At 32.1% G+C, this 22136-nt stretch overlaps 1 protein-coding gene across 1 annotated transcript in view; it reads right to left on the minus strand.

Moving 5' to 3' along the window:
- Nucleotides 1-4104: 4104 nt before the first annotated feature.
- Nucleotides 4105-22136, minus strand: part of LOC149411363 (neuroligin-4, Y-linked-like) — an 887216-nt gene continuing 869184 nt past the window's right edge. The window contains exon 10 of the mRNA XM_089647299.1: nt 4105-5589. Within this exon, the coding sequence (XP_089503425.1) occupies nt 4448-5589 (1142 nt within the window). The 3' untranslated portion in view covers nt 4105-4447. The remainder of the gene's footprint in view (nt 5590-22136) is intronic.

The raw sequence follows: 22136 nt of genomic DNA on the forward strand, positions 1-22136 counted from the left end.
CAATAATAATTGCAAATTCACTTTGTAGCGTCGGCGTCGTTTTAATTTAAGGAAAATAAATAACTTTGTATTTACCACAAAATATGAAACATGAAATACCTCAAACATGAAACATACAAAAACATATCGATCATTTTGATTAAATAGTGGTAATAATACTTACAAAGTTATTTACTTTATTTAAATTGAAACATATTGAAGCGCACCGGTTTTAGAATCCTTGACTTTTGGATTCGGATTCAAGGATCTTAACCGCTCGGCCACGGAAGTCGTCGAATCATATGCTATCAAAAAATACAATAGACCTAGAGTAACCTGGATTTGAACTCGAATTCCTGTAATTATTGATAGAAGAGCCCTGCTAGACACAATATTGAAAATTAATTAATGAAACACCGTAGGCACTTCATTTTCTCCGCTAGACGAATTCTGACAAAATCTAATAATGGTACTAGTCAAGACGTTCATCATACACCTTACTTATGAGGATACGTTCATAATTATTAATCAAATACCTCTCTCCTTTAGTCCTTAATATACTTTGTACAGGGTGTAGCAGACAGTGTAAAAACTGACAGTGCAGTTTTGAATGGCTATTAAACGGCGTAACTTAGGTACAGAAATGAGGTTTATTTTATATTATTCGGTACATCATGTCGTATTTGATCAAGTCTTGAAAGCCATCATAAATAAGGTGATTGATCCCAGCAGTGATAATTTACGAAGGAGTTGTCAGCCGCATTTTGGCACATAGCAACGATTTCCTCCCGAATTACATTCATGAGTTCTTCTAAGGTGTGAGGCCGATGTTTAAAAACATTTTCTTTCATTTTCCACAGAAAAAAGTAGCGAATCGGTGTTGTCCGGACCAAACCATAGTAAAGACTAAAATGGCACGACCCTCCCGACACAATGAGACATCTCCCAGGTTCCTACCCCATAACAAGGAATGTACAGGCCCTTCAAAACTGCACTGTCTGTTTTGCACTCTGTATTCGAGGCAAAGCAAATGAATATTTTTGAATTTAATATACCAATTACTATATATTTTTAGCAGCTCTGTAGCTATTTAAAATGTTTTAAATATCATTCCTTCGCCCTGGCGGGAGACCACCGTTCTAAATCATAATTTTGTTTGTAATATCTATAGCCACATCTTTATTCACTCACTAGATCTAAATAACTCTACACATTCTCCTTCAATCCTCGGTCCTCGATTCCTTCAATTTCATAGTCCTACACGGCAGTTGGAAGTCTTTTACAGGACATATAACATTTACGAAATGAAACAGAAGGAAACAAAGTTTTCGTTTGATAATTTCTTGGTTTCGGTAGTCATCTATTTTCTGGCTATTTGCTAAAGTACTTTGGTAGCTTTGAGTGATAATTTGCATAAGCAAATTCTTTCGCAAGCAAACACAGCAGCGATCACACTTTGGAGTACCTTCTATATGCGACACACTTAACAAAAATATAGAGGACGTGATAATAATATGGCGACGGGCCGAGCGAGCCTGAATCGAATCATTCAGTTCCTTCCAGTGCGCTTCCACCTCCTCGCTCACCACCTTTTAGTTGAAATATCGGTATTAAATTGTGTTAACTGATTATATAAATACCTTTAAGCAACTTTGATGGCATTCTTCTTTGATATGAAACATCTAAGGGTAAGAATAGTTTTAGACGTTTCAATTTCTTATTTTTTTTCTATGAAATCCACTTTATCTTTTTTGCTATGAAACAAAAACTAGATAATATTATAGTATTTGAACATACGTAGAAATATGTTTCTGGTAGGTACTTACGCGTTCGAAAACAAGTAATGGTAGGTTTAAGAATGTACATCATTTGAAGCATAAAACTTCCCAAAGTTGAAAATGCCCTGTACATTTTTTTAAATGAAATTCATGTCATCATTTTTTATCATCATAATTTTTAATATGACGGATTTTAATTTCAAAATTTTTGCTTTGGGGATGATAGTAATATTATTAAATTAACTTTGACCTATTAATTTTTCTCTCCTGCAATGATTTTTTAGAAACTTTGCCATACTTTTGAGTACCTACGTTGCTGCTTTAAAATGTGTGCAAGTAACTCAAATACAACCACGTCAACATGCATTTAATTAACCTTTTTTTGTGAACAGTGTAGTGTTTAAAAATTCAACCATTTTAAATTTTATTTATTTCTTCCTCAATCTAATCTTCAATATAAAACCAGTCGATAATGTTGATAGAAGTCTCAGAAAAAGATCATTAGGAAAATCTCTCCGTTTACCCTCATAAATTTACGCTTGAAAACGTTTCAGAATTATTATTTATTGTCAGAAACAAAGGGCAGATTTTTTACTATTATTTCTGTGATATTTATGAGTTTTTTCATGAATGTTATTCTTCAAAATTCTTTGTGCGGTAAACAAAGCCTTCAACAACACTTTTGTGCTGAATTTCTGGGAAACATTTTTATAATTCCTCGCCCTGAAATGCGGAAGAAATAAACAAGCCCTAAACCATTATTGTTATTTTAGCAAACAATGGGGCAAGTCCTTAATAATAAAATATTTTAAAAATATATATGCCATTCTTTAGAAGCTATCAAATAGAAATGGACTTAAAAAAATATTTTACGGCACGTTCCAAAAAAGTAATATTATTTATTTTATTTGAAAGCATTGTGTTTTATGAATGTTTTTTTAGAGACCACTCAAAAACCTTTCTCTAACTAACTCTTAACCTTATATTAGTAATTTTCAACGTTTTTATATTTATAATTTTTTTTCCTTTATTTTTTCCGCATATTTTTTTACACCAAAATTAAATACACAATTTCAGAATAAAAAAAATTATAAAAAAAATTTAATATAAAAAAATTATATATTAATCTTCAAAAAAATAAAATTTGAAAGGCACAGTGTGCGTGGGTAATATAAAAAATAAACTCCTTAAACAAAGTAAAATAAAAGGAATATATATGAACAGCGTTTCAACGTCTAATTCATTAAGCCATAATTTTAAGTGTTCTACACAATATGATATTTTATTAGTAGTGTGTAATGGTTTCGGTAAAAGATTAAATGCGTTTGCATTAATTTGGTATTTATTTTGGGGGTGTAAAATACATTATTAATCCTCTTGCTCAATCTTTTTTTTATTTTTTTGATGACATAGACGCTGAGGAAAATAATTTCCTTCAGGGCCTTTGTCATCTTAAGAGATGCTTTGTGGAGGGTCTGTGCGGAAAGGAATGAGAGGAAGTTTTGGGAACAGGTATAGCGGGTGGGTAGGAATTTAAGAGTGAACGGACGTATGAGTCCATCTCGCCTAGTGCGATGCAAGGCGGTGCGATGGGTAGAGAGAATCCACTTGGAGACGTACGGTTTCTCGCAGGATGCTTTGCTTACTGCGTACTAAAATATTATTAGCTTCCCATGTTTGTACAACATTAAATTGTTCTACTAACCTCTAAACATGAAATTGGATGTTGGTTGTATTCACAAATAAAACATTATTTCCTTAATTTTCTCAAATAATTTAATTGTTTTCCATATCAATATACCTACAACATACTCAAACAATATTATATTTAAATTTTATGTACAAATTAATGACATCCACTTGAAAGTTTTAGATTAACAATGCTGAGTTTTTTTTACCTAACAATAAATTTATATTTTGGAAACGAAGTTTTTATATAGTTACAACATCTGAATACCACTTTTAAAATACAATCCGTCCCATAAAAAATTTAAGAAAGTGACATTTTATTGTGAAAATGCATGTTTTTTAAATTGTGTAATTTTTTTAAATCGCTGATTCTAATAAATACCTACTAAAAACTTGAGTAAAATTGTCATTAGGCTGACATAATTTTAGTTATAATTATTATTATCTATATATTTACAATCTTATGTGAAATACTTCTTATAAAATCAGACCATCAATTTAAATTCAAATAATTTATCGTGTATGTGACGCATAGATTATTTTGTAATAACAAAAGATCCATTTGAAAGAAGACATTGATAACGATACTACATTATAACATAATAATATTAATTTTAAGAATTTGGATCCAAAAATTTCTTAAAATTTCTTCCTTAAATAACATCGATAACCAAAATATTAGAAATCTAGGTACGTAAACTTTGTCCAAACCCAATGTTATCAATAAATAAGACAGTAAAAATAAGTAAGAAAAAATGCATAACGTTTTGATAAACTTTCGAATAAAAGTTGGAAGAAGTCCCATTTAGAATGTTCGAATGAAATACTTTGGTATAATTTAGGAGTAATGTTATTATTTAATATTTATAACTAGATCGAGTAACAATATCACTTTATTTTTTGTTCCAGTTCGCCAAGTTCATAAATTATTTAATTCGCTACCATGAGAGTTTACTGTTAGAATTATTAAAACTTCACATTTAGTGTTAGTTCTGTGAGTATCACACTCTCATTTCGCTCATTGCAGCGTGAGGAACACTGTGTTGGTCTCCATTGGAGTTGGTATTAGAATTCTTGAAAGTTCCGTGTGTAGCCCTCAAACTCTGGGTGATTGGAGGACTGTCAGACCTTCTCAGCATCGGGGGCGAAGGAGGCATGCTGAGATGCATCGTGGCTGATCCATTAGGAGGTAGTAGCATTCCGTGGTGATGCATTTCAGCTATCATGTTCGAAGTATTGATCAAATGCTGCTGTTGAAAATGGACCGAGCTATTCTTAGGAAGGGTTGCGACCGACGACAAGTTCTGATGACCCATTTGCGTATTAATGTTTTTTTGAGCGCTTCTGTTCTTGTGTGGAAGGGTCAGGCTGTTACCCATCATCACGTTAGGGCTCGATGGAGGTGCTTTGACCAAAGCTCCGCTGTTGATTTGCATGTTTGAATTCCCGCAAAGATGTTGCCCTTTGAAGTTTACGTCGGTGATGTGAGGATCGTTTTGAGATCCCATATTTTTCTTCTTACTGTGTTTTTGAGTTTGCGTTTCGACGTCGACAATGACGCTCGCATTTGGCGCATGATCGAGATGGTAATGGCTGTGCTTTTCAGAAAGTGGATCGAAACTAGATTTGTTGTAATGTGACATGTTCTTGGAGTCGAGTCTGCTCTTATCTCTCTGGTAGTACACTCCGGCAAAGATGAGCACGTTAAGGATTAATAAAGAGCAGCCAATTGCGATAGTTACGCTGAGGGCGGTGGAATAAGCTGCGTATCCGGCAGCTTCCAAGCTAGCTAGCGGGTCGTTAGTAGCGTTATTCGTTCCTCCTGGAATCGTGCCAGGAAGCACCGTGACACAGGTAGTTACGACGGTATCGGCAGTCGTTAGGGAGACGTCTACGAAGAGGGTGTTGTTGGCGATAACCTGCTGGCGTCTAAAGACGTCTGTTGACGTTTCGTAAGGGAGGGACCTCGAAAGCGGGTCCGGCCGGACCACGCCGTCGTACAGATCGGCGTCGTTGTGGTTCCGGAAGAGGTTATGACGTGCCACGACGTCCTCCATCCCGGCACGATGCAGTTCCGGCACGAGGCGTAGCCACACGGACAGCTGGTGAGCTCTGAAGTGGTTTTTCATCCTGGGCTTCATTCCTGCAACAAGAGATAATAAGTAGTAAGTACCTAATCAATTGGTTATGTTTGAACATAAAATTATTTGTATATCTTTTACAAGTACTTAGGTAGGTTATCGTTTTCAAATGTGAGAAATTTTTTTAATATTTCATCAACTGGAATAATTTTTTTCTTCATTTTGTTACTTTTATCATGGGTAAGCCATTTATGATCTCTAATCCCTCACAAATACAAAAATCAAAACAATATATATTTATATTATTATATCATGTTAGTAATGATATATTTCAAGCACAGTCATGAAACAACTGAGATCTTTTGCCAGAATCAAAAATGTTAAAACGGAGATATCGTGCTCATTTACTAACAGTAAAATATTAGTTATTTGTAGGCACAAAATTAATTGAAAGTTAATATAATAATATGCTATAATTATATTATATAGAAGTACATATTATTATTTTTAGGAAACAAACAGTCGTAAATTAAATTATAAACAATAAACATTCGTATGTTCTAGATCAAGGAAATTAAGTAAAATTTTGATTTATTTTCTGTGTCTTTTTAATACATTTTAAATGACAAAAAATAAACATTATAAAGAAATACATATAAACAAGAAAGAAAAACAGTTTTCGCGTGATTATAGTATTCAATACAATAAACTCAACAACGGATAACGACAGTATATTTTTAACACAATAAAAGTATTTAATCTTATCAATTTAGTGATTTAATGCATTTAACATGATTTCAAGCTACAATTGAAAATGTCTTCATCTCGTAAAGCATTATGAATTTTACAGATACGCCTATTAAAGAGTTTTGCGCGTATCTTTTTTTATCTAAAGTGTGGTGTTCTAAATAAGTAGTTCGATCTGGTGTTGTATTCAGGGCAACGAAATGCAATCTTTTGATAGACATTTAACGATTTTGTGTAAGGTTTAAGGCATCAGAGATTTGCGTTTACATAAGGCCGTAGGTTCAAACCGATCATCGATGTATTTACCACTGAACAGATACTCGTTAGAAGTGTGATACCGACGTGAAAGAAAACTAATATCTCCAATTAACATAAGACCTTATGACTCCTAGGCCCTATTAGATAATCCAATGAAATTGTCGAAGAATGAATTTAAATATTAAGACTAGAATATCGTAGAAATCGTCATAATTATCGCTACCATTTATAAATACTCGATTCTTTTTAATGATTATTTCGAATTACGAGTATTTCAATACAATGACGGTTCACAAATGAGTTTCGAGTTAGTTGGCTTATAGTGATTTTCAAACATATTATTTTTTGAATTATGAAGCTGTTTTTTTAGATGTTTTCAGACAGAGAAAAACGTTAATCTATTTAATAAATTCCACATCGATTATGATAGTTTTATTTATATTTTCAAGTAATGCATGATCGAATATATTTGACTATTTGAATATTTAAAGATGCAATTTATTTACATTTTTGGGGGGATTCACTTATCATTGTAATAAATTTAAAAAACATTGTACACAGAAGTCTCACTGATCTCTTTAGACTATATTTTGGCAGTTAAAACATATGCAATTAATATGAGATTAAATTTTCTGACACAAATGTTTGTATAAAAAAGTTGAATAGTTGAATGTTGAAAATGACAAAGTCACTTCATTTTAAGGTATCACGTTTCCTTTGATCTGGGATCTTTATCCTCGGGGCATTAAACCCTCTTGGAATGACTACATCTTGGGATTAAAAGGCGCCTGAACCTAAATTTATTTTGAATAAGGCGCCTTGAAAGCATTCTAGGCAAAATAAGTTTTAATTTGGGCCAGTGTGAGTAATGCGTTAACTTACTGTACCCACGATAGCTATCGACGTTACCTAGGTTCTTTAATCTTTAATATCTCTGTAATAATACACAACATCAGTCTTGAAATTCAGTGGTTCACCAAAACATGTTTTTTGTTTATTTGTAGTATAGAAACAACTTGTATATTGGTTACAGTAAAGAAACAATTTACAGTTATTAACTATTTTATGTTGGGTACCTATGATATGTTTCCTGTGTGATATGTATAGTCAACAATTACCAGGTGACGTGCATACTGCATAAGTGTGTAAGGGCGCGTGTGCGTGTGCATGTTCGAGTGTGTGTGTATACAAATGCGCATTGAAAATTTTATATTATTGACATGATTTCATTTTTAAATTAGGGCAGTGAGTCAGAAAATATGTCGATGTTAGAGTTTAGGAAAATATTAATCAGTGATTTAAGAGCACGGTTAATTGGGAGTATTAGATGAATTAGTTTGTTTAATTAAGCGGGTGGAATATGCACTATACGTCATGTATGTCTCAAAGTATGATAAAATTAATAAGGGACAGAAGATCACATCAATGTTTTTGTACAACATTTTATGAATAAATGTTAAATCAGCTTCCAATCGCCTTTGCTGCAAAAATTTAAATATACATAAAAAGTTGTTGTTGAATTTGAAGGTGAGATATTTTATAAAATTGTTTTGAAGACGTTTTATGTTATGGATGTATAGTTTATAATGTGGGTTCTAAATTGGTGAGGCATATTTTAGTGCACTTTCTGACTTATGCGAAATATACATTACGATTGTACGCAGATAACTGAACACTTTAGTTATACGTATGACAAAACCAAGCAGTTTATACGATCTACTTTACAAATATCAATTATTTCTGTTAAATATTTTATGCCATGTTATTGAATGAATTATTTTTCCCCTCAGCCAAGTATTCCAGCTAAAAAATTTCATTTTTGTAAAACTCTTAAGGCCTCGTAGTAAGTTTTCAAAGATGGTTTAAAATGGAGATATGTAAATAGGAATGCTGTAGGGAGAATATTTTCGCTTAATTATTGTAGTAAAAAACATTAATAATTAAGCGAAAATGATGAAAATATTTAATAAAACATAACTCGTTTGAAAAAGAGCAAACATCTATCTACAATGTTAATTTTTTCATACCTATAACGTATTTACCAGAATTTAACAGAATATTTAACAGAAGAAAACGTGTTCTTAATAATTTTCGGAGTTTACTTTGCGATTTTTTTCTATCAAGTGAATTTCATAGAATTACCATTTCGGCATTACAAATGTTTAGATATTGTTTTAAAAAATAACAAAAAATTCTTGGAATTTAAAACTTAAAAAGTTAAAGAGAAACTTGTTATAAATCGGTAGAAATGGGAATGCGGGGCCTTATTTAAAAATAATTTTCAATTATCATTTTTATGATTAAAATTAATTTGAACTTTAAATTAATTGATATCCTAAACCTATTTTTAAAACTTCATTACAACATTAATGTAAATTTTAATCATTAATGAATATAACTAATTTTAATTATGTTTTGAATTTTAACTATCCAATATAATATATCATTTAACCCATATTGGCAATGCGTTATTATGCAAATTAAATAATATGAACGTAAAACGATTAAAATTTAATCCTTTAATAACAAATAAAGAACCTTCATCGATGATTCAGATATTTAATATTTTTTCGGTGTGTATATTACGATGCATAATAAATATGTGAAATTGAAGTGAAAACGCGATTCAGTGCATTAGTTTCATTTATCTATGAGCAGATATTTTCTTGTTTAATCGAAAATGTAGGTCTGGAAAAAAAAGTAATCATTGGATGATGAAAATACAATTAATGTTAAATGTCTTCGTTATCCTGCGCGATTTTTGTAACCATTGTATGCGTTTTAGGAAATAATTCGTCTAGTTTTTTTGTGCTTGTTTTTATACTTGGCATTTTCATCATAGTTACGCAATTCGAAAGAAAGATTCGTTCGCTAAATGTCTAAAGGAATATATTTAAGGCGATGCACTACAAAGAAATTTAAAATCATGCGTTTTGGTTTGAAAATTTGGTCGCCTAGAAATGTTTCAGATGATTTAATTAAATACTGCGAGTAAAATACATCCTGGCTTTTGAAATAATCGAATATTTTTTTAGATAAGTCTTTTTATAAGCCCAGAAAAAAATAATGTATATGCCTATGAAAACTGCTTTAAAGTTCAAAATCTCCTACTTACGATCCCATTTTCGGTTATGGTTTTATTGTGTACAGTGGAAAATTAAGTTATTTATAAAACGATGGAAAAACATTTAAATATTTGTGCCTGAATATCCACAAAATAAAATAAAAGGCACTTTTTGGCAATGCTTTTTTCTTGCATAAATCAAAACAGGTGTGAAGCGGGAATTTGAGCCTTATCACCATCTACGTAAGATGTGTTATTGATGGCGGCTCGATTCAAAATATTACACGACGCACTTTGGACGGAATGGAAAAAAAACGCGAATTAAGTGGTTTTTGCATACGTTAATTTTTTTAATATTTATATTTTTTTTAGTGTAGTACAATAGTTTTTGCATTTTATGTGTTAATTTAAATATGTCAATAGGGCTTGATGGAAGTTTGGCAACGCTGCAAAGTGTGTCGTAAGTTGGATGTTCAGCATCGCGTTTTTCAGTTCATTCCTACGCGTGAGCAGAGACGGTTGTGTAATAAGTGACTTTTGGATATATTTAGAAAATTTTCTTATGGCTGACATTCCTCAAGGTATTCTTAATTTAATTTACAAAACTATTTATCAATATATCATGTGTGTGAGATTTGAACTAACATCTAATTTTACACTATTTTTGAATTTTTTTGCTGTTAAAATGCATATTTCAATTAGCATTTAGAAACAAAACATCGTTCGTTCCCATTTATGAATATATAAGTATTGTAGACTGAAGTCTCACCTTTAATGTCATATATAAATTGTGATCATCTTTTGTCCTTCCTTGAACAATTTTGTTATTTTCAGGAAGGCCTATATGCATTCTCCGGAGAGAATTATTCGAGGCATTAAAAAAACGGGGTATATTAAATGCCACTTCTGCGAAATCGAAATAGTTTTTAATTAATTACGTAACACAAAAATACCACATAGCGGCAGGTTCTAACATTTTGAGCCCTACATTTTACAAAAACATTAAGAATTTTTCACTACAATTAATGACGAAATGGAGAAAAAGCCATTTATAATAAAAAATTAATATTTTTACTAAAAAATAGTTATAATTCATTAATAAGATTAAAAAAAAAATTGCACTAATATTTAGCCATCAAACAATTAATTCGTGTTTTTTCTTCATTCCGTCCACTGTGCGACGTAGGGAATCGCCTAAACTATCCCGCGGTAAGTGGGGGAGTAGGTAGTACCACTATTCTACTTATATTAGCTTAAATACTTGACATATCATTTTAGTATTTTACGTATTTCTACACATATACCTTAGTTAGCATTAATAATTGAATGAATAATTGGGATTTCTGTAGTTTAAAAACCCATAAGACAGAACGGGTCGTCGGAAGACCCACATGGTTACGAAAGTTTTGTTTGCCATCTTGGCCTGTAGAGAGTTAAAGACATTCGACATTCTAGTATCTTTTTGTTTTTCATTCATGAAGTGTTAGAATGAATATCTTTGTTAACGGCTTATAGGACGATCGTCCATAACGTGATTACGATCTGTTCCTGGGACTAGTATAGAAATTACGACTAGTATTGAATAAGCGACGCTTAATTCAGAAATAAACGCTTAAGTTTTATAAAAGCCATTTTATTATGTAGGGCGCATCAGAACACGAACACCCAATAAGGGACATTTTTCTTTTACAGGTACTCTCTCTTATGGGAAGTTTTCTACCATCAGGGCTATCTTGAATATGAAATTATGCTAATCATGTTGATTAATAAGCCACTAAATGTGATATTTCCCCAATTACGTCTAGCTGACATGAACATAATATTAGCAATGTACCCTATAATTTACGTAAACTTTATACGACATCAGCACAAATACAATTCATCTACCTAGCTCCTATGATCTTCAACCTTATCCCTGAACTTTAACACCGAAACCAAACTCCATTCTCTCAAAACACAAATAAATCTATGAATTTATAATAAAAACACATAAATTTGTTTTTGACTATCGTGGTCAAAAACAAATTTATGTGTTTTTATTATAAATTATGATGAGCCACAAAGTGAATGCTTTTTACAATTACGTAAATCTATGAATCTTTACATCTATAATACATTGCGATCATAACACCCATACATTCTACACTCTAACCACCTAATCTCTCATATTTCTTATCTAATTTTATTAGTTTAATTTTTACATAAAATAGTTACAATTCAATCTGAAATCTATAATTCAAAAACATTATTATTTGCATATTATGAAAAATTTCAATTTACTTCAATTGCCATAAAACAGGAACACCCTAGCATGGCGGGTGGAATAAATAAAAAAATAAAAACATATCTTCTTTACAATTTTTTTTTTAATGAAATAAATTAAAGTTTAAAAAATGTAATACCGGTTTTTAATTTTGCTATAATTTTGTGACTGTGACAAGAATGGGTTATAAATAAATAAATATAATATTTATAATTATACTGTTCACTGTTTTGCGACCCAAGGGAAAATTCATTAAAATTATCTTGAGGTAAATGTATTCCCAATTTCCACACGACCAGTCTGACATCTGACCGCGGATAAATAAAGCGGAGCCCCATGGTTAGATTAGCGGGTAGATTAAATACCCGTCCTTTTGGACGTTTATCTTGGACGGGTTGCTCCTGCCCAGTGTCGGGGGTTAATGTAATTACTGGCCGGGAGATGAAAAAATATTACAATAGTAATACAATAGGGGTTGGAACAGATGGAAACTCAAAATGTAAGGTAAGATAAAAATGATGAAACAAAACTAAGTTATAATGATTTAAATAGTTAACATTTTCTATTTTATATATTTGCATTACCTTATTCTGATTCTTGTGTTCAATTTCGTGCCTATAAGTACTTTAAAATTAATCTACTTATCTCTGGCTGAATCCACTTTCCGATATGGAATTACTTCTTGGGGAAATTCTTGTAAAACTAATATTAGTTACATCCAAACATTACAAAACTCCATTAGAAAATTGTTAATCCAAAAATATACCAATACACACAGAAGTAACATTAAATTAATATACAAGTCAATGAATGATTTACCCGTTAGAGGAATATTATTGTAATTTAACATGTTATATTGTTTGATTCTTTTGAGAAAATTTATCTTAAATATATAATAGAAGATTCACAAGAATTGGTGGTTCCGAATGTACCAATAAATACGGTAAAAGAAAATTAAATTATATTATACCCAAAATATTTAATAAATAAAAAAATAATACCATTTGTACCGCTTAAATAAAATTTAATCTAAGAAATAGGTGACCGTCAATTTGTAATTGTTTTTTGTGTAATGTTTATATATATATTTTTTTATTTTTTATTCTAGGTAGGTACCTATTAGAAATAATATAAATGTATCGTCTGTAAGTGGGCTACCCACAGTTTTATAATGCCTTCAGAGGGCGGAACAGCTGTCACGCGTAATAATAATTACACAGCAGAACTTGTTTAAAAATAAACTGTTTTTATAAATGCAATAACAATATTATTGAATATATAAAAAAATAAAAAAAAATAAAATGGAGTTCTACAAATTAAACTTAATAACAATAAAAAAATAAAAATAAAAGTTTATATTTCTATTTATATTTACAATATCATCATTATTATACATAGGTATAAAACGTTTGGAAATGTGCCTTATAATTAGATAAAATATTGTCATTACGTACCTGCTGACAAACTACATAAGTAGTTAAGCAGGTTTGAATGGAAATTAAAAATAAATTAAAAATTGTTCCCACTCAAAATAACTGCTTTTTAACCCACAGAAGAGAGAAGATGCCGATAGAAGTGTGTCGTGGGAGTGTTTGTGTGCCCTTACTTCTAGCGAAATTGATTGAACATATTCAAATGACTGCAAGTATCTGCCTGTCTGTGACTTTGAAGTCAAAAGGTCTAATATAACTTATCGACAAGGTCAGTTTTATATTAAATCATTATAGATCGCACGTTATTGATTTGTATTGTATCACTTGCTGAAGTTTAAGTGGGTATTTTAAATTTATACCGCGCCGTTTTCGTTAAAAACCACCTCTGTGCCTAATGTTTCGTGTGTCCATTTTAAAGCTACAAACACATATATTACTTTAACTTCTTTGCCTTCATGGTACCATATAAAGGTAGTGTAACCGAGCGCTGGAAAGTACAGTGAAATATATTTAGCACCGCACCTCTGAGCACCTTATAAATAATGCCTTTAATTTATCGGTTGGGATTAAGTGCACTTCTGGACGTTACCGTTTGAATTGGGTAGAATTTCCTAAGGAAGTCTGTCTTCCTGAATCAACAGCGTGTTCTTCTTTCTTTACTGGAATATATCCTCATTTAATAGGGTGTGTCTAAAATATCAAAATGTCTGGTATCGGCTCAAAAGTAGAGAATTTACGTGCTTATCAACGGAAAATTAATTAATGCTGAAAATGACGTTATCTGCATAAGGTAAAATTTGTTTTACATTTGTTATTTTTATATTTAATTTAAAGTCTAATGCGTGAGCTGAAGATCAGACGAATGATTGTAATGCTTGCAATTACGCCCTACTTTTGAGCCCTAATAATACACTAACATTTTTCACAAATTTCCACAAAACATCTTCCCACCCTACCACAATAATGCTTACATGATAAATATAAACAACATTTTAAACTCAGTCACAAGTTTATAAGGTTTGAGTAAAATAACATGTTATTTTTTATGTGAAACCGCACAAGAGTCCCAAATGCTCTCAACCGTCTGGAGCCAGTAAAACTATGACATCTCTAATTGGAATATGTTGTGAGGTTGAATGTAGCGGATATGTGAAGGGGATGGAGGAGAGGAAGGTATGTAAGTACCTGGCTATTTAGATCTGGTCACCAAACGTTTCAAAAATGTTTCAATTCTGAATGGTGGTTTTACACCAGGGCAATACTGAGAGTATCTTCTACTCTGACATTCATTAATAGAAGTTATTTAGGGACACCATTAAATCATTTTGATGTAAATAGTGTTTTTTTTTCAAAATTATTTGTCTTTTTAAATGGGGCTAATATTAATAATGGCTTTAAATTACTTTTGTTTAGTTTGGAGAACCTGGTAAAATTTTACTAGACTTATAAACATGGGTTGGTTCGTTCAAGTTTGACAGTAAATTATTACTAACCACACACATGAAAGTGCATTAAAATTAACGAAAGACATAAAGAAGTCACATCCACGCTCCCGTTTTTATTTTATTTTATAGTTTTACTGCAAGTTTTGGAAAAAAATCTTACGAGACTCCTATTTAGGTGACGGTTGTGCAAATATCTATGACTTCATTGGCATTTCAGACAATCTCCACGTAACAAGAGTAGTGTGACTAGATTTTATTAGTGATGATGGCCGACATATGGAAAAAGCTCAGAAAATCCCCAGGCATTGGATACGTGACGTGCAGTTAACTAGAGCAAAAACCTATTTCATTAGCATTTTCAGGAGTTTAATACTAGTGCATGAACCACGTAAATATTTGGTACTACTGGGCTCGGATCACAGAATAAACAATGATCTTAGCTACTTGTTATGTATGGCCATGTTGGCAGTCCTGATGCGTCACGTGGGAGATTATAACGAGTGTGCGGGCAGTCAATAAACGTCATAGCTCTGAGTCAACAGTCTTTTATTTTTAATAATCCCCGATATAATAATTGGCGACGAGGATAATCTAAAAAGTTTAATGTAAAAACGAGTAATATTCATTTAATAGTCCAGTGTAAAACAGTGATTGCGTCTGTGTTTTTTTTTCAATCATTTTAACATGTCTACGAGTACTTTGCCAGTGCCGCAATACGAGTCGAGTTGTGAAACCCCCTGTCAGATTTAGTCATAGTGATTATGTTTAAGTTTTATTTGGTATTGTAAATTGTTTGAAAATAAAAAAAAAAATAAAGGAGGAAAGGATGTTATGTATGGCCATGTTGGCAGTCCTGATGCGTCACGTGGGAGATTATAACGAGTGTGCGGGCAGTCAATAAACGTCATAGCTCTGAGTCAACAGTCTTTTATTTTTAATAATCCCCGATATAATACTACTGAGTATTACATTTTTTAAATATTTTGACAGTATCTGTTATAGCTCACAAAAATTTATTCAATTGAAACGACCGTGTATACGAAAACTTTACCAACTGAAACGTAAAATAGAAACTGACTTAAAAATCAGGGAAAAACACGTAAGATTTATACATTGCTTATCCAGTCAAAGGGGGTTGTTTATCTGTTGTATCAACTAACAAATTATAATTCCCCGAGAATAACAACAACAACAAAAATAGATTTTTAGCTCATTGTAAGAGCAATATAAACAAATGATTTGTGTGATTTATATTTACATAGGGGAAGGGAGGGCAAGATGGAAGGAGCGGGCAAGATGGAAACTATCTACCTATCGCCAACCACGCGACAAAGTGCCCGTGTCTCTACGCACACAGATATAAGCGGCCATGTTGTATTTATGTCCGGTGACTCGGTTCGGCTCGCGCCACCAAGCAACTTCCACGCGTGTTTTGTATTTTCGCGACGAATTCTTACAAAATCAGTGGACTTTAAAAGTGTGATTACGCATAGAAAGTAAGTAATACTACCATTTTGTTTTTATAAACACTAACTATAAGGAATAGATTTATGAATGGATATTTAAAGAGGAAAAAAATTAAAGGATTTTCTAAGAAATTGATATTATTATTGGAAGTTAGCTTGTGGGCAAGATGGAAAATTGCATTTTAGGGCAAGATGGAATAGTTTCCATTTTGCCCGCGTGCAATTATTTTGATTTCTGTTTTAATTTTTTTCAACTAATTGAGAATGATTCTCTTTATAGATGGTGTTCAAGTATATTACAAAGAGAAACATAGGATCTTGAACTGAAAAAAACAATGCTGATAGTGATGGGCGAAGCTGTAACTACTACAATACGCGCAGCTTACAGCTACAAATATTTATTGAGAAAACAAGACCAACAGCAGATAGACTTGTTTAATTAATTCCATATAATCATGTTACTTATCAAAATCTAGAAGCTTTAAATTTAGCTCGAGAAAAATATATATTCATGCTCAGTATTCCCCTCCACTAAGCCACAAGCTGCAACCATTGGACGTCTCTTGGAAGTGGCTTTTGAGCAAGCCCTGACACTATTCAAAAGAATCATCCTGGAAGAAGATAAAATCAGTTTGATATAGCTAGGCTAGTATGCATCGCCTATGAACAAAAGTGCAACTGTGCAAAATGCCACTAGTGGGTTCAGAAAGGCTGGCATCTTCCCATATATAGAAATTTGTTTACAGATTTAGACTTTGCATCGGCCACTTTTTATGAAAACGCTCCAGTAATTGAAGGCGAACAAAATTTCACTGTTACTGATGAGGGAGACTAAAATGCCGACACAAATGATTATTCGTCAATAAACGTCAATATTGTAGACAATATTACCAATGAAACATCTACTGTCCATGATGGTTATGAAAAAAAACAGGATGAAGAAGTGCAACTTAATTTTGATAATACACAGAATACGATGTGAGAAGACAGTATATTTAAAACAAGTTTAGGTGTTATTGATAAGAGTTTGGAACAACCATCCACCTCGTACTAAATTTCTCCAATTAAAATACTTCTATCACCAAAAGTTACTCCTACAATAAAGAAGCGAAAATTGAGATGTAAAAAATCAGAAATCCTAACTAGTTCTTCATTCCAAGAAACTATTGAAAAAAATAAGGAGCTGAAAGCGAAACCAAAATTAGTCCTTAATCCGGTCATCAATGGCAAGGAAAACAAAGGTAAGGGCAAAGGAAAGGGTAAAAAAAAGGGGAAAATGACAGAAAAAGATGAGAACATACTACAACATCCGGAGCAGTCAACACAAGACGATGTGTTGTGTGTATTATGTGGAGAAGCATATGTGGAACCGCCCACAGAGGACTTGGTACAGTTTCCACAGTGTTGTGGTTGGGCACATGAACTATGTTCAGACATAGAAAACGGTTGTCTTTTATGTGTCAACTGTAAAATGTAAGGATATCCTATTCATTCCATCTTGCCCTTATAAGCTTTCCATCCTGCCCTCAGGGTTAGGGCAAGATGGAATATTTTCTGTTTTTGTTTTATGGGTCGTAACAGATTTTACACTCAATTTTAATTATTTTTAATAACTCAATTTTATAAGCATGTAAGATCTCTCTGAAGACTTATTAAAATAAATTATTGATATTATGTTGTTATATTTTTTTTACATCTTAACGTTAAGCCTTCCATCTTTCCCTCCCTTCCCCAACACAAAAAATATTTATGTTATTAAAACACATCATTTTCATAGGATTCTTATTAAATTCACGAGGTAAGAGACAATAAAAAAAATGTCTGAATTAACTCCTTCTCTTTTTCAAGACAAGAATTTCACATGGAGCCCAGTTATTTTTTACTAGTTTTATTTCGTTACGACGTTTGTCATTTTTCTGGCTACGCCACATTGTCAGCTTTGTTCTACTCCCATCAACCATAGAGCAGGAATTAAAACTCCACGTTTGGTTTTGTACATGGAACCGCACGCACCTAGTGAAAAATGCGGTAAGTAAGAATTCAACCGTCATCGACTCAAGATCGAAGAGTTATTTATCGGAGAGAAAACAAGTGACTTGCGACTAATTTTCATCGAATATTCTTCCCAAGTGCGAGCTCACCTGGATATCAATAGTCGAAAGAATCACCAAACCTGGTAAGTGAAAAAACATTACGAATACTTTGTATTTTAGTTGGGGCAGCGCAATTTCCTATCGAATTACAAGTCTCATTAGAACATAGAGAGGATAGAACGCCTTTATCTGCCCCTATTAGGGTGACGCAACTACAACATCATCGCACAAGTACCAACTCGATTCTTAACTTTTATAAAAACAAAATATTGTAACAAATATACCGTTTAACGGTTGTGAATCGATTTCTTTAGCAAGGCTGTAAATCTACAAATAACATCATAGTTTAAATATTTTGATCACACAAAAAGGGCAATACGTAAAAACGAAATTCATATTTATTTACATTGTTATTTCATAACGCGTTTTATATGTTGTAAGTAAAAAAGGTATTAAAACCTTCGCAGTTTACCCAGCAATTTGCTGCCTTAATACTCAACACGTTTAGCAGTGAGTTGAATGTGTCAACCACAAATTTGTGAGGAAACCGCGAGAGTTTAGCTTTTAGCGTGCGGTTTTGATGCAATTTTACTTTATAATTCTGCAACTACGTTATCAAATAAACTTCCTCGAAAGGTTGAAAGGAGAGGAGAGGATAATAGAACAACGAACAAGTAAAGCCTTAATGTGCACGAATGCTTTCAGAATACTCTTCAGCCTTAAATGACGTTATATAACATTTATTTATTTATTTATTTATTATTTATTAACGCCGATTATAGCGGCTTTTACAAAAAAATAACATTTGTTATACATATTAATACAGAATATACATAGATAAAAAAAATATAAATATAAAATACATAAAAGAGAACAATAGAAATAGTTATTATAAATACAATACAACAATTGTTTATATATTTATATATATATATATATATAAATATATAAACAATTCATATACAATAAATCCCGGATAAATTAATACTTTAAAACTATATTTGATTATAATCAATCTGAGAAGCGCTGACATACAGTTTTAATTAAATAGTGTTTGTATGAGGTTAAGCTAGTAATGTTTATAGATTCATCCAAAACATATTTATTACCAAGTACATGTAGGCGATTTATTATGGAATTGAGTTCAGCGTTAGATCCTGTATTGTTGCAATGATAGGGTAATTTGAAACGAACTGATCGACTAGGTACATGGAAACATATTAACGAAAGAAGTTCAGGGGAGTTCAACAGGTTGGTAACGATTTTAAATAAATAAAATAGGTCAAAACAAATTCTTCTTTCTTTTAATGTATCGAGTCCCAATAATTGTAACAGAGAGGGGTAATTAATGTTTTCGACGAATATTCCCAATTTAAAATTAATATAACGTAAAAATTTATGTTGGACTCGCTCAAGGGAATTCTCATGTACACTGTAGTAAGGACTCCAAATGGTGGTGTTAAATTCTAGTTGGCTTCTAACAAGTGAAGTGTAAAGTAATTTGACAGTTTTTAAATTTTTAAAATCCTTTGAAATCCGTAAGACAAATCCTAACATTTGCATTGCTTTACTGGTTATATTATTAATGTGTTTAATGAATGTTAATTTAGTGTCAAATGTTATACCAAGGTCTCTTATTTCATCCACAGATAATAAGGTGTGATTATTGAGAAAGTAGGTGAACAAAAATGGGTTTTTTTTTCTGTGGAATCTCATAAGTTGACATTTTTTTACATTAAGAGTTAATTTGTTTTTAAGACACCAATCGTAAAAGCTATTAATATTAGATTGAAGTGTTAGACAGTCCTCGATATTGTCAATAATTCTATATATCTTCATATCATCAGCGAACATTAGAATGAGAACACGGGTGAATATGTTTGTTACGTCGTTAATGAATAAATTAAAAAGTAAAGGACCAAGATGCGAACCCTGGGGTACGCCACTGGTAGCTTCGAACATGTAGGATAAGTGATCATTAATACAGACAGTTAACTGACGCCTAAGTAGGTAACTCTTAAACCAAGATAAAAGGTTTCCATTAATGCCGAGTTTCAAAAGTTTATTAATGAGGATTTTATGACAGACCTTATCAAACGCCTTACTGAAGTCCGTATATATAGAATCAACTTGTTGTTTGTTGGCAAGTGCATTGGAAATAAAATTTTCATATAATGTTAGGTTAGTCAAAGTTGATCTGCCGGAGATAAAGCCGTGTTGACAAGTTGCGATACAAGAGTTTACAAAGAAGCTGATTTTCTTAAGAATCAATTTCTCAAAAAGTTTAGGTATAGACGATTGAATACAGATAGGCCGATAATTTTCAACAAAGGATTTATCACCACTTTTAAATACAGGAGTTAGGTAGCTAAGTTTCCATATTTGTGGAAAGTGTCCTGTGGAGAGTGACTTGTTGAACAGTATATTAAGCGGAACAGATAAACTTTGGACACAATTCTTAAGTAAGATGGAAGGAATCTTATCAGGTCCCGAGCTCGTTTTGGGTTCAAGTGATTTAATACAGACTATAATGTCTTCAATATCAATGTGTATTTGCGATAAGTGTAAATTTATATCCGAATTGAAGTAAGGAATTAAGTCATCTGGAATATCAGGTTCATACACGTCCTTAAAGTAATCAGCAAACATGTTAACAATTTCATAAATTTTACTGGAGCTATTTTGTCTGTAACGTATATTACCAGAAATACCAGCATCATTGTTTTTCATTGATTTTGTGTATTTCCAAAAGTATTTTACATCATGAAGTATCGTGTTCTCAACCGAATTAATGTAATTTTTATAACATCTTTTTGTCATTTTTTTGCAATCTCTTCTAATATTGTTGAATGCCGTATAGTTGGGAATTGTTCTGTGTTCTTTATATTTTTTATGTGTTTCTTTTTTAATAACAATTAACTGAATTAATTCTTTGCTGAACCATATCGGATACTTTCGTACTTTATGATGAATTAGAGGAATTGTGTCGGAAATGATACTATTCAGTTGAGAGTAAAATAGTTCTACGCTATAGTTGAGATCACCTTCCTTGAGAACAGACCAATTTACTTTGTTAAGTGCATGATTAATGTCCTGGTAATTAGCATTAATGAAATTACGACTACAATTTTTAATTAGAGGGTCACACTCTATTGTAATAGGTACTAGTATTGTAAGTGGAGGGTGGTGACTATCAATTGGGTCAAAGGATTCGGCTGACTCATAGACTTTTATACCCTCATCAGTAGAAAAAATTAAATCAAGTGTCCGATTACTACAATTCAGCACATTGTTACATTGAAATAGACCTAAATAGTTCGACATGTCTAAGATTTCTCTCTCGCACGCCGTTAATGGTAAGTAATCCAAATCATTAAATTTACAATTAGGTAGGTTATAATCACCGCAAATTATAATATTGTGATTAGGGTGGTTAGATTTGAGTAGCTCGACATCTTCACAGTGATTTTTATACATTATTATATTAGAATTTGGTGGAATATATACACATCCGATGATAGTTTTTTTGGATTTATCGTTTAACATTACAAAAATTTGCTCAACATCATTGTTTTTGTTTTTTAATAATTTCGATGAAATTTTTTTATTTACTGCTATCAGGACGCCTCCTCCTCTTGATTTGGAGCTGGTGTTCCGATTTCGGTCAACTCGGTAGATACTGTGGTTAGGTAGACCGAGCTCCGCTGAGTATATCGATGGTTCCAGCCAGGTCTCAGAGAGTATGATGATGTCCTGTGTGATGGTGGGTGCATTAGTTCTAAAGTCACTGAGTTTAGTCCGAAGTCCCCTGACGTTCTGGTAGAAGATGTAACGTGGCGC

Source organism: Hesperophylax consimilis, chromosome 26, assembly GCF_061612785.1.
Source record: "Hesperophylax consimilis isolate HC1 chromosome 26, BYU_Hcon_1.0, whole genome shotgun sequence".
NCBI lineage: Eukaryota > Metazoa > Arthropoda > Insecta > Trichoptera > Limnephilidae > Hesperophylax > Hesperophylax consimilis.